Here is a 14,838-nt window from a genome sequence, read left to right as displayed (position 1 = left end):
TGTAAATTACCAAAGGTGAAAGGTCACCCTAAACACTGCTGTTCCTGCTCCGTTCAAGAAACACAAGCCTAGATTAGTCTTGGCTAAGGAAGCAGTTCCAGGTCAGGGGTACAGAGTCCCCACAGTCTGTGCTCTCCTGGCTGGGCTGTGGCTCTGCTTGTGAAAAGGGATGATAAAGGGTAGATCTGTTCCTGGGGTGCCATCATAGTTCTCATCCTCAGACTGTATGTGTGCAGGGTCAAGTGTGCTATTATTAGTCTACACCACCCACCCACCATCCAGGTGTCAGAGACTTCAATTTGCCATCATGTTTTGCAAAAAACCCAACCTCAGACCAAAGCAGAACTGGTTGGTGGAAATACAGAAGGAAGGGAGGGAGGGAAGAAGGAAGGAAGGAAGGAAGGAAGGAAGGAAGGAAGGAAGGAAGGAAGGAAGGAAGGAAGGAAGGAAGGAAAGAAAGAAGGAAGGAAGGAAAAAAGGGAGGAAGGAAGGAAGGAAGGAAGGAAGGAAGGAAGGAAGGAAGGAAGGAAGGAAGGAAGGAAGGAAGGAAGGAAGGAAGGAAGGAAGGAAGGAAGGAAGGAAGAAATTTCTCTCCAGTAGAAAGAGAGTCCATGAAGCTGAAGTTCTAAGGCAGTTCTCATGAAGAGTCTCACTGAACAGCCATGTCCTGCTTCTCACATGTGGAACCACAGGGCTATGCCAGGCAGGAAGTCTGGTCCTTTGGGTCCAAACCCCAATGATGCTGATGTACCGCAGAGGCGCGCCTGGCAGCCTGGAGCCTGGTGGTTCTGATACAGCAGCATGACACAGCAGGATTCTGCGATAGTTGGAGGAAAGGCTCTTATAAATAACTCCTGGTCCAAACAGAGCTGAAAACACGGAGACAGAAGAGGAAGCAGCGCAATTGCTAAGCACTTAACCGAGTCGATAACATTGGCTTGAAAACCTCAGTGCAAATGACTGGTCGAATTCTTCAAAGATCCAGGGCTGGATCAAACCCAGCACTTGAGACCGTGTGTCTGAGGAAGTGGTGGATTTTTTTTTTTAATAGGGGGAGAGTGACCTCAGCAAAGAGCCCACGGCATTAGATGCTAGAGTAGCCCTTTTGCGCAGGGATAGGGTCTGTACTCTCTGCACCACTGTCTTCACAGGAACATCTGGCTGTGGGGTTAGTCTTGAAGCTGTGAGACTCAAGAAAGCAAATTCCAGGGATGGTCTCGGTATAAAAAATCAGGACCGCCCCCCAAGGACTAGAGTAACAGCACAATGGGGAGGACACCTGCCTTGCACGCAGTCCACCCGGGTTCAATCTTCGGCATCCCATATGGTTGATTCCCTGAGCCTGTCAGGAATAATTTCGGAGCGCAGAGCCAGGATTAACCCGAGTGTGGCCGCTGGGTGTGGCCCAAAAAAGCAAAAAATAAATATAAATAAAAAAGTCAGTGCCCCCCAAAACTCAATTCAAATTAGAATCTTTGCCCTAAGTCCCTTCTCCAGTCCCCGAGCCTGTTCTCCTTTCTCTCAAGGCTTCCCAGCTAATCTTTGTGCTCTCGTAGGTGCTAACGTGGAATGGAAATGTGCTTTGGGTCCAGCCAAATAACCAGAAATGAGGGTGGACCACCTAAGGGAGGGATGCCCCCATATCATGTTCATCGGTGGGCAGCGCACGGCCTCCAGGCGTGGGGCAGAGTCACCCCGTCCTGGCCAGGGAGTGGGGGGAATCACAACCTTCCCCGCGCGCACACACAGACACACACCCCTACCCAGCAGTGCCAGGACTGAAGGCGCCCCAAGGCGAGGAGGGCGCGCCCAGCAGTGCCCAGAGCGGCTCAGCATCAGCTGCAGGTGCCCGTGTGCACGCGCAGGACGCCGCGGCTGTGCAGGTGCAAAAAGTTGAAGATCTCCGAGGGCATGGCGTGGAAGCCGGGCCGGGGCTTGACGTTGTCGTAGTAGTGGTGGGGGATGGAGAGGCCCGCGGGGTTCATGGGGAAGGCCCAGAAGCCGAAGAGGTGCACCTCCTCGCACAGCTCCAGCGCCGCGGTGGCCAGGATGAGGCCGGTGCTGATGCGCTTGGCGCGCACGCCCAGCGTGAGCCAGAAGCGCGACGCGTTGAGCAGGTACTGCGGGTGGAAGTAGTACACGGCCTGCGGCGCCCCGAAGTCGTCCAGCGCGTACCTGACGCGCATCGACACGTCCGTGTTGCGCGTGTTGTAGAAGGCCGGCAGCAGCACCGACGCGTTCGCGTACACCTGCAGCACGCGGTAGAACGGCCGCCGCCACTTCTCCAGCTTGTGGAACCTGCGCGGGGGACGTGGAACCATCGGTGGGGCGGGCTCAGGGGACTCCCAGGCCATAGCCCCCGGTCTCCAGATACCTCCCCAAGTCTCAGGGTACCTTCCCCCTCGCCCCCCAGTCTGTGGCCACCTCTCCCCAGCCTCCAGATATCTCCCCCACGTCTCAAGCCAACTCCCCCCTCACCCCCAAACCTGCGGCCACCGCCCCCCAGTCTCCAGATATCTCCCCCAAATCTCAGGGTACCTCTCCTCTCACCCCCCAGCCTGCAGCCACAGCCCCCAGCCTCCAGATACCTCCCCAAGTCTCAGGGTACCTTCCCCCTCGCCCCCCAGTCTGTGGCCACTGCTCCCCAGACTCCAGATATCTCCCCCATGTCTCAAGCCAACTCCCCCCTCACCCCCAAACCTGCGGCCACCGCCCCCCAGTCTCCAGATATCTCCCCCAAATCTCAGGGTACCTCTCCCCTCAGCCCCCAGCCTGCAGCCACAGCCCCCAGCCTCCAGATACCTCCCCAAGTCTCAGGGTACCTTCCCCCTCACCCCCAAGCCTACGGCCACCTCCCCCTGTTCTCCAGATATCTCCCCCAAGTCTCAGCGTACCTCTACTCTCACCCCCTCCCCAGCCTGCGGCCATCTCCTCCCGAGTCTTCAGCCACTCCCAGCATCTTAGCACATGGGTCAGCCTTCATGGGACACTCATGGCTAGGGAGTACAGAAAGGGCCAGAGGAATAAGAGCGCAGGAGATAGGGCGCTAGCCTTGCACACGGTCAACCTAGATTCGATTTCTGGCACCCCAGGAGTGACTCCTGAGTGCAGAGCCAGGATTAAGTCCCACACACCATCTGGTGTGGCTCCAAAACAAAGATTTTATTTATTTATTTACTTATTGGTTTGGTGTTTTTGTGTGTGTGTGTGTGTGTGTGTGTGTGTGTGTGTGGTTTTTGGGTCACACCCGGCAGTGCTCAGGGGTTTTTCCTGGCTCCGTGCTCAGAAATCGCTCCTGGCAGGCTCGGGGGTCCATATGGGACACCGGGATTCGAACCGATGACCTTCTGCATGAAAGGTAAATGCCTTACCTCCATGCTATCTCTCTGGCCCCTTACTTATTGGTTTTTGGGCCACACACAGTGACGCTCAGAGGTTACTCCTGGCTATGTGCTCAGAAATCGCTCCTGGCTTGAGGGAGCCAGGGATTGAAACAAGGCCTGCCCTGGATCAGCTGCTTGCAAGGCAAACGCCCTATCACTGAGCTATGGCTCCGGCCTCTAAAAAAATTTTTTAAAGACAAAAGTGTAGGTGCCCAAGTGGGAGAGCCGAAGGGAAGGCAGAGTTGAGCCCAAATGGACCTCAGGGGCTCAGATGGCCCATGCACAGGGAGTAAAGGCTTTCCCTAGGAGCTCCTGCCCTTCACCACACCATCTTTCTCCAGGACCCCGTCCCCAAGAAAACTTAACACAGACCCCCATTCTCCTGACCTCTCTTTCACCTTTGCCTTCCCTGAGAGTGTTCCGGTGATTCCTCTCACACCTCTGACCACTCCTCATCCTTCTTCTGACACATGAGCCCCTCCGTTGGAGCAGGCGGAGGGGCAGATGGATCCCACAAGGTGGTGGTGAAAGGGGTCCCTTCCTGACTACCCCCCCATCACCACCAACCCCCAGCCACATTCTGGAAAACTCTCTGACCCATCCTTAGGAAAAGAACATCAGACAAGTGCTGTCCAAATAAAAACAAGATGTGTATCTGCACTTTTAAATGTGCCATAAGCACATTTCAGCGAAAGAAAAAATTGGCTGCAATGAGTTCTGATGTTTCCTTGAGCCAAAAAGGACCAGAATAGAGGCAATCAACAAATAATCAGTGACAAATAATGAATAAGGCCTGCATCCTGTTTTGCACAGGAAGACTTTGAAATCTGAGTACACTTTCTCCAAAGGCATAATTCAGACCAAGACTGGCCACATGCCCAGTGCCTGGACCACACACACCTACTGGCTACCATGTTGGACAGTCCAGGTTTAGAAAAGGCCACTGACCTCTCGGTGATGATACTGGGGTTTACAGTGACCACATCCGTCTTCACCCCCACGTCCATGATGTACTTCTCTGATATAGGGGGCAGGTTGCACCTGCAGAAGAGACAGGAGGCATCCAGTCAAGTCCCTGTCCATGGTGCTGGGCAGCAGATGAGGCTCGGCTCAAAGAAAGGGTGAAGGGGTGCACAGGGCAGCCCATAAGGGGCTCTCCCACGCTGGGCTGTGGGACACAGACCAGGCCCAGTCCCTGGTTTTGCTGAGGTTCCAAGCAGAGGGACACCTGCTGCAGTGATTAGGCCTAGTGTTCCCTGGACCCTTGCAGGACAATTGGGTCAAAAAGCTTAGGAGGAAGCAGTGGGGGATCCCGGCAGCCATGAAATGCATTTGGGGAGAAGTGTGGGACAGCAAGATCCTCTCTGTCGGCTCTGAAGGGCTGAGTAGGAGGTAGGCAGGGAAGTCCAGTGAGCAGACCCCTCCCACTAAGGGCCCCAGGCAGCAAAGCATCTTGGAGACCCCTGAGTTTGGGTTGAGGAAGACCCACGGTGTAGGCCAGGAGGGAAAGGTGTCATGTGTGTGCTGGTTGGTTTCCCAGCGTGTGGTTGAGGGTGCATTTGCTGGCAACAGCACCTTGGACAGGGGCAGGGAGGAGGGCAGCGAGCCTGGGGTGGGAAAGGGTTTCGGGTCTGGGACTGGGGCTTCGGGAACATTCAGGGTCCCACAGTGATTGGCTCACAGACACTCTGCTCTGTGTGGGCTGCAAACGCTGTGTGTGCAGGGATGTGACAGAAGCAAACAGGAGACAGAGTAAAAGGGGTGTTCAGTGGGGGTGTGGGGGTACAGGTATCCCAGTCAGGAGATATATACTGCTGGGTTGGGGAAAGAGCACTTCTGGGTGTGAGGTAGGGAGGGAGATGAGGGAGATGAGAGGTCAAGGGCAGAGATAAAGCAGCCCCCCAGCAGGACTGGGGGCCCTAAAGGACTGTCTTCATGCAGGAAAGCTCAGGGGAAAGGACTCAGGTGTAGGAACAATGACTGCTGGAATATTTCCAGGCTGGCTGAGGAACAGCTGATTTCAGGTCCTCTGGCTCCTCCCCAGTGAAGACGGTGATAACAAGGACATCAGGGAACATGGCGACAAACTGAGTAGGGCAGGGCCAGGCAGGGGCATGGAAGGCCATTCTGTTACCGGAAGACGAAGTCAGCGCTGTCAATCTCATGTCCACAGCGGCTGTTCTTCAGGATGCCACCATTGCCCACCACGGCACACTTCTTAAACTGGGAGCGGTTGTACGGCATGTCCTGTGGGGACACACCTGCTCAGATGCCACCCCTGTCCTCCCCACAGCTCTGCCTCTAGGTCGGCCAGACCAGCATGGGAGGAAGGGGGTTGGTGCTGTAGTGGGGGAGAGGAAACACCACAAGACTGGACTGGGGTGACAGGGAGCCTTGTACAGAGCCTACTTTATTGGCCCAGGTGCCTCCAACTCCCAGACAGGAGAGACAGGGCTGGTCTCTACGACCCACACTCTGGCCTTCCCTGCACCACCAGCTCAGTCTCTAAACACTTCTAGAATAGGCTGTGATGCTGGATGCATGTGTGTTCAGGAAGATGATGGCTACAGAGAGGAGAGCAGGAACATCTGGGCACCAGAGCCCTTTCCAGAGGAAGGCACTGGCCCAGAAAACCCTATGAGCAGAGACAGATACTAGGGATTGGGGACAGCAGGAACAAGAGGTCATGAGCTGAGCAGGCCTTAGAGAGATCAGGCTCCTTTGGTATCCAGGGAAAGAGCCTCAAGCACAGGGCAAAATTGGGGCTCAGAACTTTCTCAGGAGCACTGTGAGAACTGAGTGATCACCTCACTCAGCTACTCCCAGCTCAATGCTCAGGGGACGAGTTGGTGCAGGCTATTAATCTGGGCACTCAGCATGCAAAGCACATGATTTCTAGCCCTTCATCTCACCTCATGTGACCCTGTCACCCCCCCACTGGCTGCCCCTCAAAGTTCCAGGATAAATTTCTGGGATCAGATAAAGCAGCAGGAAGAAGTGATTGTTGACTGACTACAATCTCACCTGATTGTGCCTGATTGATGCTCTAGATGGCTAGTGTTGGGAGATCCCAACACTAGCAAGAACATAGATTTGGAGGCAAGGTTTAAGCATCCCATGCCCTTAGCTTGCCCAGAAGCAGAAAACTCAGAAAGCAAAACCAATGAAGTCTAGGCTAACTGGAATTGGAGGCTAGAGTTAAAAAAAAAAAAACTGATGGGGATAGGGCGATAGTACAATGGATAGGAAACTTGCCTTGCACATAGCCAGCTTCAGTTTGATCCCCAATACCCCATAGGGTCCCCTGACCTTGCCTGAAATGAACCCTGAGCACAGCACTAAGTGTAACCTCTGATTACTGTCAGGTGTGCCCTCCCCCCCCCAAAGAAAAAGCCAAATTGAACCCTGGTTCATTGCCCCATAATGAGATAAGAGAACTATGAACAAGTCTCTTGTGTTTTATAAAATTTGCTGGAGATTCGAGTTTCCTTGTTGGCATAATGAGGTGGGTATGGAGTATTTCTTGTTATTTGTTCTGTGCCTTGTGACACAAGAGGCCATACTCTCATTGTCAAGGGGCTGGCTCAGCAGTGCCTGGCCTTTGGCTGTGAGAGTTCAGGAATATCCCTGTTATAACCAAAACTGTCCCCAACTTAGCAGAGAAGTGCTAATCACAAAGGCATCTTGGCACAGAGATGGAATCATTAGCAGTAAATGAGCCAGTCCTCTCCATCTCTGATGTCCAGATGTTAGCTGAGTAGCTTTGCTCCCAACACCACCTACATACTCCTGTATGAGTGCAGCCCATTGGCACTCAGAGATCCGAGGAATCAAAAATTTCTGGAGGACATGTTGCATTTATCTCTGGGGACTGTCCTCCATGGCCCCTCTTCCCTGGAGGGACAGCCCAGGGTTTCACAATGGGGGGGGGGACGATGGGAGAAGTGACATTGACTTTTACCACAAAGAAAAGAAGCCAAAGTCTTCTTGGGCAAGATCAACAAAGGCTTTTCATAGAGGTCAGCAATGCCCAAATATCAGTTTATCAAGGCTGCAGTGTTGCTTGCTGAATTCCTAAACTCCATCCCTGAATTACAGAATCTTCCAGGTAGGGGTACGAGACCAGGAAGGTCCATTTATTAAAAACTCAAAAAAAAATTTTTCCTGGAGGAAAACACTTGTAGATGACATTTTCTGATTAAGAGGAAGATAAATCTTGGCTCTTGGGCCACATCTGACCAGATCTGTTTTCTTACAACCCACAGCTATGAATAGATTTGGTTTTATTTTCCTAAATTATAATGTGCCCATATTTGCTTATTTGTTCATTGTCTTTTGCAAGTAAAAACATGAGCTCTCTAGGGACAAGAACTTTGTCTATTCATTCACCCTGTATGCCTCATTCCTAAAATTGTCTGTTATGTAGGAAGTACATAGTAAGTACTTTTGAACAAATAAAGGCATATTTGCCAAAATGATAGAAGGTAGAATGGGTGGATGAGTGGGTGGATGGAATGATGGATGGGTAGCTGGATGAATAGATGGATGGATGGATGGATGGATGGATGAGTGGATAGAAGGACAGATGGATGGTTGGACAAATGATGGATGCCTGATGGATGGATGGGTGAATGGATGGATGAACTGAGGGATGCATTAGTGGAATGATAGATAGGTATATGTTAGATGCCTGAAAAAATGGATGGATGGATGGATGGATTGATGGATGAATGAATGAATGGGGGAATGATGGAATACTGTAAGAATATATGGGTAGGTGACTGAGTAGAGAGTTCAGTGAGTGGAAATTTTGTATTTTTTTTGGACTGCACCTGGTGATGTTCAGGGGTTACTCCTGGCTATGCACTCAGAAATTGCTCCTGGCTTAAGGGACCATATGGGATGCCGGGGGAATCAAACCACAGTTTGTCCTGGGTCAGCTGCTTGCAAGGCAAATGCGCTACTGCTGCACCATTGCTCCGGCCCCGGAATTTTGTGTTTTTAAGCTTCACTGGCTTGTGTATCCATTATCTCTGTTTCCTTGCACACCAAAACCATAGAGGTGAGTGGCTGTGACAGGTGCCATATGGCTTGCAGAGCCTGAAATATTTATTATCCTTTCCAGAGAGCACTTGGCAAGCCACCTCCAGCTCCCTGTGGTTCTGGACCCTCAGTCCTGCTTGAACCCATATGTCACAACTGACAGGCACCACCTGTGTGAGACATGGATTCACCTGCTGTGGCGGCCTCGTGTTCTCGGCAGCTCCCCCTCTCCCCCTCTCCTCCTGCACTGGGATGTGAGTTGGGGGAGGGGGGGCTCATCAGAAACCTCCCTACTGCCAGCTCCTCCCTAGCATCCCCCACCTGCCCCCTGCCAACATTCTCATGACAGGCACTCTCAACACATTCATGCCAACATTCTCCAATGAGTAAAAGAAGGCCACGAACCCCTAGGGTTCTCCCCTAAACCCAGAACCTCAAGTTGTCTCCTGAAAAAACTATACCTGCCCCCACTAGGCATCTTTACAAACCACCCTGCAAAGACCTCCACCCACCTGGCCTTCTCCAGCAGTGGCTATGAACTCATCCCAGAGAGCCTCCTTCTCGAAGGCCCTCCTGAAAAATCTCACACAGTAGAGAAGCAGTGAATGAGGAGCTCTATGGAATCCTCCACCAGAGGGCGCCACACTAGCCCTGGGAGAACCAGCCACCTCTGAGCTGCTTTTAGGTCTGAGTGGAAGGGAAACTTCTTGCTGTCAAGGGTCTTGTGGCTACTGAAAGCATTACCCACAACCATACAATACAGTCAGATGGCCACAGCCAACCTTACAGGAAGCACAAGTGTCAGATTTTCACAAGAAAATCACATGATTTTCTTTGGGGGCGGCCACACCTGGCAGTACTCCAGGCTCTGTGCTCAGGAGTCCCTCCTGGTGTTAACCTCGTGGGGTTCAAGGACTACATGAGGCTTCAGGGATCAAAATAGGGTTGGTCTCAAACAAGGCAAGCACAATGCCTGTAAGAAACCTAACTCCTGTAAGGATACCTGTTATCCTGATGTCTCTCTGGATCCTGACCACGCGACTTTTCCACAGAGGAGACACCCTCATTTGTTTTAGGTAAAAGGAATGGAGTAAATGTCTGATATTAGTGCACACTCCAGCAGAACAGACAGGGATACATGGTCTTTGTGGGACCTATGACCAACCACACAAGGCTGACTTGGACCACATCAGACTTCCAGGGCCTTGCTTTGTACTGTTAGGATTTCTTGGTCACACACCTTTGGATTTACAGGTTTTGATCTCCTGCCTCCCTGGGATGAGGAATCATTACTTCATCATACTCCCAGACATCTTAGGGAACCTTCTACAGGCCAGGCAAGCACAGAAAACAGGGACCAGAGAGATAATGCAGCAAGTAGGGCATTTACCTTGCATGTGACCAACCTGGGTTCGATTTCTGGCATCCCATATGGTCCCCTCCCCCACCAGCCTACCAAGAATAACCCCTGAACGTCACCAGGTATGGACAAAAAAAATAAGGAATGGAAAACAGAAACAAACACCTGCTCCCCAAAAATCACTAAAATAACAGCTAACTGGTAGTCAAAGAAAGGACCCTAGAGGATGCCTAGAGAGGATCCTAGAAGTCCCAGAGGACCCCAGAAAGCTCCCAGAAGCAGAGCAGAACGACTAGTGGGGCCAGGACCACTATGTGCAGAGGGCAGAGTAATAGGCCCACTGCCCTGCTGCTCACACGAACCATACTGAGTCAGTCCCTCCACCTGCTGCCTGCCTGAGCCGAACCTTGGGGAACATGCGGAAGATCTCCTGGTTGATGTGGAAGATGCCACTGGTGTCCACCTCGTACTTAAGCTTCGTCCCCAGAGGTGTATTCTTCTGCGTAGTAAAGAGGAAGGACGGGGCGTTGCAGCACCTGGACAGTGTGGACCTGCCGGAGAAGAGGGGGACAGGCTGGTGATGCCAAGGCAGAGCCTGGCCCCATGGACAACAAAGTGGTCATGGAACCAAGGCCCTGAAGGAGATGGGGAACCCTGTCCTCCTGCATCCATATCCCATGCCTCTGATCATGCTGTCCCAGCTGCCCAGAGCCCTTCCAGCCCCTCCTGCTGTTTCACTTTTCTTTAAAAGCTCCAGCCAGCCCATTCCCGGACTGCACTGGCCTCTGGAGTCCACGAGCAGTCTGGGTGCCATCAGCTGACTTCAGGCTGCCAGAGTGGAAGGCCCTGGTGGCGGGGAGGCCCCTTTTCCAGACCCCACACACATGCTCAGCAATCAGCCAACATGACAGAAATCACAGCTGCAATAGTAAGGGGACGGGAAGAAGGAGGAAAAGATTAAACTACCTCTTGTTGAGATGGACATTGTGGGGCTGGATCAATCATACAATAGGGAGGTGCTTGGCCAACCTAGGTTCAATCCCCAGCATACATATGGTCATGGGAAGGGAAGGGAAGGGGAGGGGAGAGGAGGGGAGGGGAGGGGAGGGGAGGGGAGGGGAAGGGAGGGGAGGGAAGGGAAGGGGAGGGGAGAGGAGGGGAGGGGAGAGAAGGGGAGGGGAGGGGAGGAGAGGAGAGGGGAAGGGAAGGGAGGGGAGGGAAGGGAAGGGGAGGGGAGGGGAGAGGAGGGGAGGGAAGGGAAGGGAAGGGAAGGGGAGGGGAGGGGAGGAGAGGAGAGGGGAAGGGAAGGGAGGGGAGGGAAGGGAAGGGAAGGGGAGGGGAGGGGAGGAGAGGAGAGGGGAAGGGAAGGGAGGGGAGGGAAGGGAAGGGAAGGGGAGGGGAGAGGAGGGAAGGGAATGGGAGGGGAAGGGAGGGGAGGGAAGGGGAGGGAAGGGAAAAAGCCAGAAGTAACTCATAAACATCGCTGAATATAACCTAAAAACAAACAATATCTAACTATCCTGCAGATGCATATTCTACTAGTTTCTGTTGGAGCCGAGTAGAATAAGGTCCTATTATGGTTCAGGCCCCCCAGGAGGCTAAGGAACCCAAGTGCTGAGTCAGAGCAGTTGCTCAGAAAAGAGGAGAGACCCCAAGGAAGAGACCTAACACCTATATTGCTGGGGCCCCACAGCCCATTACTGTCCTGGGAGAAAAGGAGCCAGCAAGTGAGAACACTCAGCCCAGCAGAGTCATGGTGCCCAGGCAACCTGGGATAATGAGACACAGCCTGTCTTTGGGCCAGATTCCAAATCCCAATCAGGGGCAGCTTTGGGGAGACAGGAAAGAGGAGTAGGGGAGCAGAGAAGCAAGGGCTGTCTGGAAGGAAAAGAGTTGGTACTTGAAATGGTTGGCTTCTGAGATGTTCATGGCCCATTTGCACATCTGCAGGCTCCGCCACCTGTCGAACAGCTCCGTCTGCTTCACCCTTGGGAGAGGAGCACAGACAGGTAGTGAGTGAGGGGCTGGGCTGGATTCTCATCCCTCAATATATGTCCCACCTGCATTCCTCCCGGCTGGACCGTGGCCGCTCCTCCATGCTCCCCATTTTCCTGTTTCATGGAGAGGAGTCTCCTGCCAGCTCCCAGTTCTTGTGCAAACCACCAACTCAAGAGCTCACCAGTGGACAGGTATCAGACAGCAAGGGGCTGTGCCAGGCTTCCAGGTACACAGACATTCTTGAAACTTGCCGGTCCTGTGCCTGCCCACACTGCCTCCCAGCCATCCCAATGTTCCTCATATGGCACCCATGATGAGCTACGTGGCCCGTTCCTGAGGATCCTAAGTCATCTCACCTCTGACCATCATTTCTGCATCCGTGCTTTAGCTTGTTTGTGATCTTGTTTTAGTTTCCAGACCACACCCAGCATGCTATGTTCAGGGATGACCCCATAAAAGCACTTCTGGGAGTGATCCCTGGGCTCCTTACTCAAGGTTTATGCCAATGCACAGAAATCACTCCAGAGACCGTCAGGGAAACCAGGGATTGAATCTGGGCCAGCCACATGCATGGCAAGTGCCTTACCCACTGTACTATTGCTCCAGTTCTTTCCATACTTTGCTTTTTTTGTTTGTTTGATTGCTTGGTTTTTTATTTTAGGGCATACCTGGCAGTGTTCAGGAGTTACTCCTGGCTTTTTTTTTTTTTATGGTTTATGGGTCACACCCAGCAGCACTCAGGGGTCACTCCTGGCTCTATGCTCAGAAATCACTCCTGGCAGGCTCAGGGGACCATGTGGGATGCCGGGATTTGAACCACCATCCTTCTGCATGCAAGGCAAACACCCTACCTCCATGCTATTTTTCTGGCCCCATTACTCCTGGCTTTGCACTCCTGGCAGGCTCGAGGAACCATATGGGATCCCAGGTTGGCCACATGCAAGGCAAACACTCCACCTACTGTAATACTGCTTCAGCCCCTAATTCCAACCATACTTTGCTAACCAAAACAAACCCTGGGTATATTTTTAAGCAGTCTTGCAACCTTCTCATCCTCAGAAGATGACCAGCTTCTCCCAGAAAGGGGATTGGGCAGCTTCCCAGCACTAGGCGGGTCTGTGATGACCCCACTCCACTTGGCACACAGGGGTTTCATCACAACAAGCTCAAGCTCATGTCTTTGTCTGTTCCCTCACAAGGGCAGATCACAGTTCTAGGGGGTGAGGAAGTGAAATATGCATCTGCAAGACTTGTGCTGCTTGGGGTGTAACAACTCTGCATGTGAGAGCCTTAAAGCACCTTTTGGAAAAGGACCAGTCACACCACATCCCTCTTTCCCTTTGATGGAGCCCAACAAAATAATTCAACAGTTCATTCTTTTTTTTTTTTTTTTTTTTTTTTTTTGGGCCACACCCGGTAACGCTCAGGGTTTACTCCTGGCTATGTGCTCAGAAGTTGCTCCTGGCTCGGGGGACCATATGGGACACCGGGGGATCGAACCGCGGTCCGTCCAAGGCTAGCGCAGGCAAGGCAGGCACCTTACCTTTAGCGCCACCGCCCGGCCCCCAACAGTTCATTCTTTGTTTTTTGTTTTTGTTTTTGTTTTTTTTTTGGCCGGGGTCATTTCTGATCTGCACACACAATTTACTCCTGGCAAGCTTGTGGGATCATAAGGAATAACAGGATTCAAAACTAGGTTGGCTCCTTGCAAGGCAAATGCCCTACCCACTGTGCTATCAATTCAGTCTCAAACAAATGGTTCTTAAGATGCCAATTTCCATGTCCATACTTAGAATTTTGCCATCGACACGATCCCAGTGCTGGAACTTCAGCTTCTTAGAACAGAGCTCGGCAGAATGTGGCACTAGGTAAATGCTCATGACTAAACAAATGCACCCAACACTCAACACTCCCTGAAGCACACATGCTATGCCCTCCACAGGACCCTCATCTCCTTCTCATTGATGATTTGTTTGTTCCAGATCTGAGCATCATGCCCTTACTTCCAAACTCTTGTACACACAGGTTTCATTCACTTGGATGCAGTTCCCTTTTCATGGTAACTGCTTTTGGAGGCCACAATATGGGGGCCACACTCAGCAGCACTCGGGGCTATTCCTGTCTCTGTGCTTAAGAGTAACCCCTGGTGGTGCCTGGCGCCCAATACATGCTGCCAGGGGTTCATACCAGGGTCCACAGCTGCACATGAAGCAAATGCGGGGTTCCTCTGCTATCTCCCCTGCTCTGCTGTTTTCTCATTTAAGCCAGAAATTCTTCCCTGCATTCCACCAAGTCCTGCCAGCTTTCATTTAAGCTTGGGTTTTGCAGGTTAGTATCTTGATCCAGATTCTCAAAGGTATCTCAGAGGCATCTCAACATCTGAGTGCGTTGCTGAAAGTAGTGGGAAAGCAAGACCAGGGGAAGATGCCGAGGGATGAAGGAGTAGGGCTGGGGAGGACCTAGAGCAAGAGGGGTGGGGAAAAGAACACTTCCACATGTATGAAAAGTCATGCACAAAACCTGCTTCAGTGAAATGCAGAGACTAAAAAAGCGTGCCTTTCATTAAAATGGGGAAATAATACATATACAAACAAGTTCTTATCTAATAGAGATGGGAACACAAATTTGGTAAATGTAATTAGGCCTTTTACCCTGAACATTGACATAATGATTTGGCTCAGGCCTCAGAAGAATGGGCATCGCCTACACACACCTGAACTATGGAAACAACCACAATTGTCTTTAACATTCCCAGGATCCAAGCCTCTACCAGAGAAGACCTACCACTGCTTTGGCATTGACTGACTCCAAAGAGTGCTCCCAACACCCAGGTGACTCAGCAACAGTCTGCATGCAGAGCAGATCGCTCTGCATTTAATGATATGCTGAAACTAGAGGATGTTCCACATCAGCCTGACATCAACGAAAGAAATGCACAGAATCCAGAGTCTTTAAATATAAAAGTCTGATACCAACTATAGCTAAAGTGTGAAAAAGTTTCACCGGAACCTTGAGAATGACTGGAGTTGGATAGACTGGTATGCCTGGAACCCA

General features: G+C 51.9%; 1 protein-coding gene across 3 annotated transcripts in view; it reads right to left on the bottom strand.

Moving 5' to 3' along the window:
- Positions 1-1,231: 1,231 nt before the first annotated feature.
- The window catches only part of ST8SIA5 (ST8 alpha-N-acetyl-neuraminide alpha-2,8-sialyltransferase 5), a 60,139-nt gene continuing 46,532 nt past the window's right edge, over positions 1,232-14,838 (bottom strand). For 2 of the 3 annotated variants that reach the window (XM_049781557.1, XM_049781558.1), the window contains 5 exons: positions 11,687-11,773; positions 10,193-10,337; positions 5,518-5,630; positions 4,332-4,424; positions 1,727-2,298 (listed from right to left, as the gene is read on the bottom strand). In XM_049781557.1, coding sequence (XP_049637514.1) covers positions 1,836-2,298; positions 4,332-4,424; positions 5,518-5,630; positions 10,193-10,337; positions 11,687-11,773 — 901 coding nt within the window. In that variant the 3' untranslated portion in view covers positions 1,727-1,835. Of the gene's footprint in view, positions 2,299-4,331; positions 4,425-5,517; positions 5,631-10,192; positions 10,338-11,686; positions 11,774-14,838 lie in introns of all 3 variants that reach the window. The other variant, XM_049781556.1, reaches the window with a different exon arrangement.

This window comes from Suncus etruscus, chromosome 10 (assembly GCF_024139225.1).
Source record: "Suncus etruscus isolate mSunEtr1 chromosome 10, mSunEtr1.pri.cur, whole genome shotgun sequence".
Classification (NCBI taxonomy): domain Eukaryota; kingdom Metazoa; phylum Chordata; class Mammalia; order Eulipotyphla; family Soricidae; genus Suncus; species Suncus etruscus.
The sequence above is the reverse complement of the archived record's forward strand: the minus strand, read 5'-3'. Positions and strand labels throughout refer to the sequence as shown.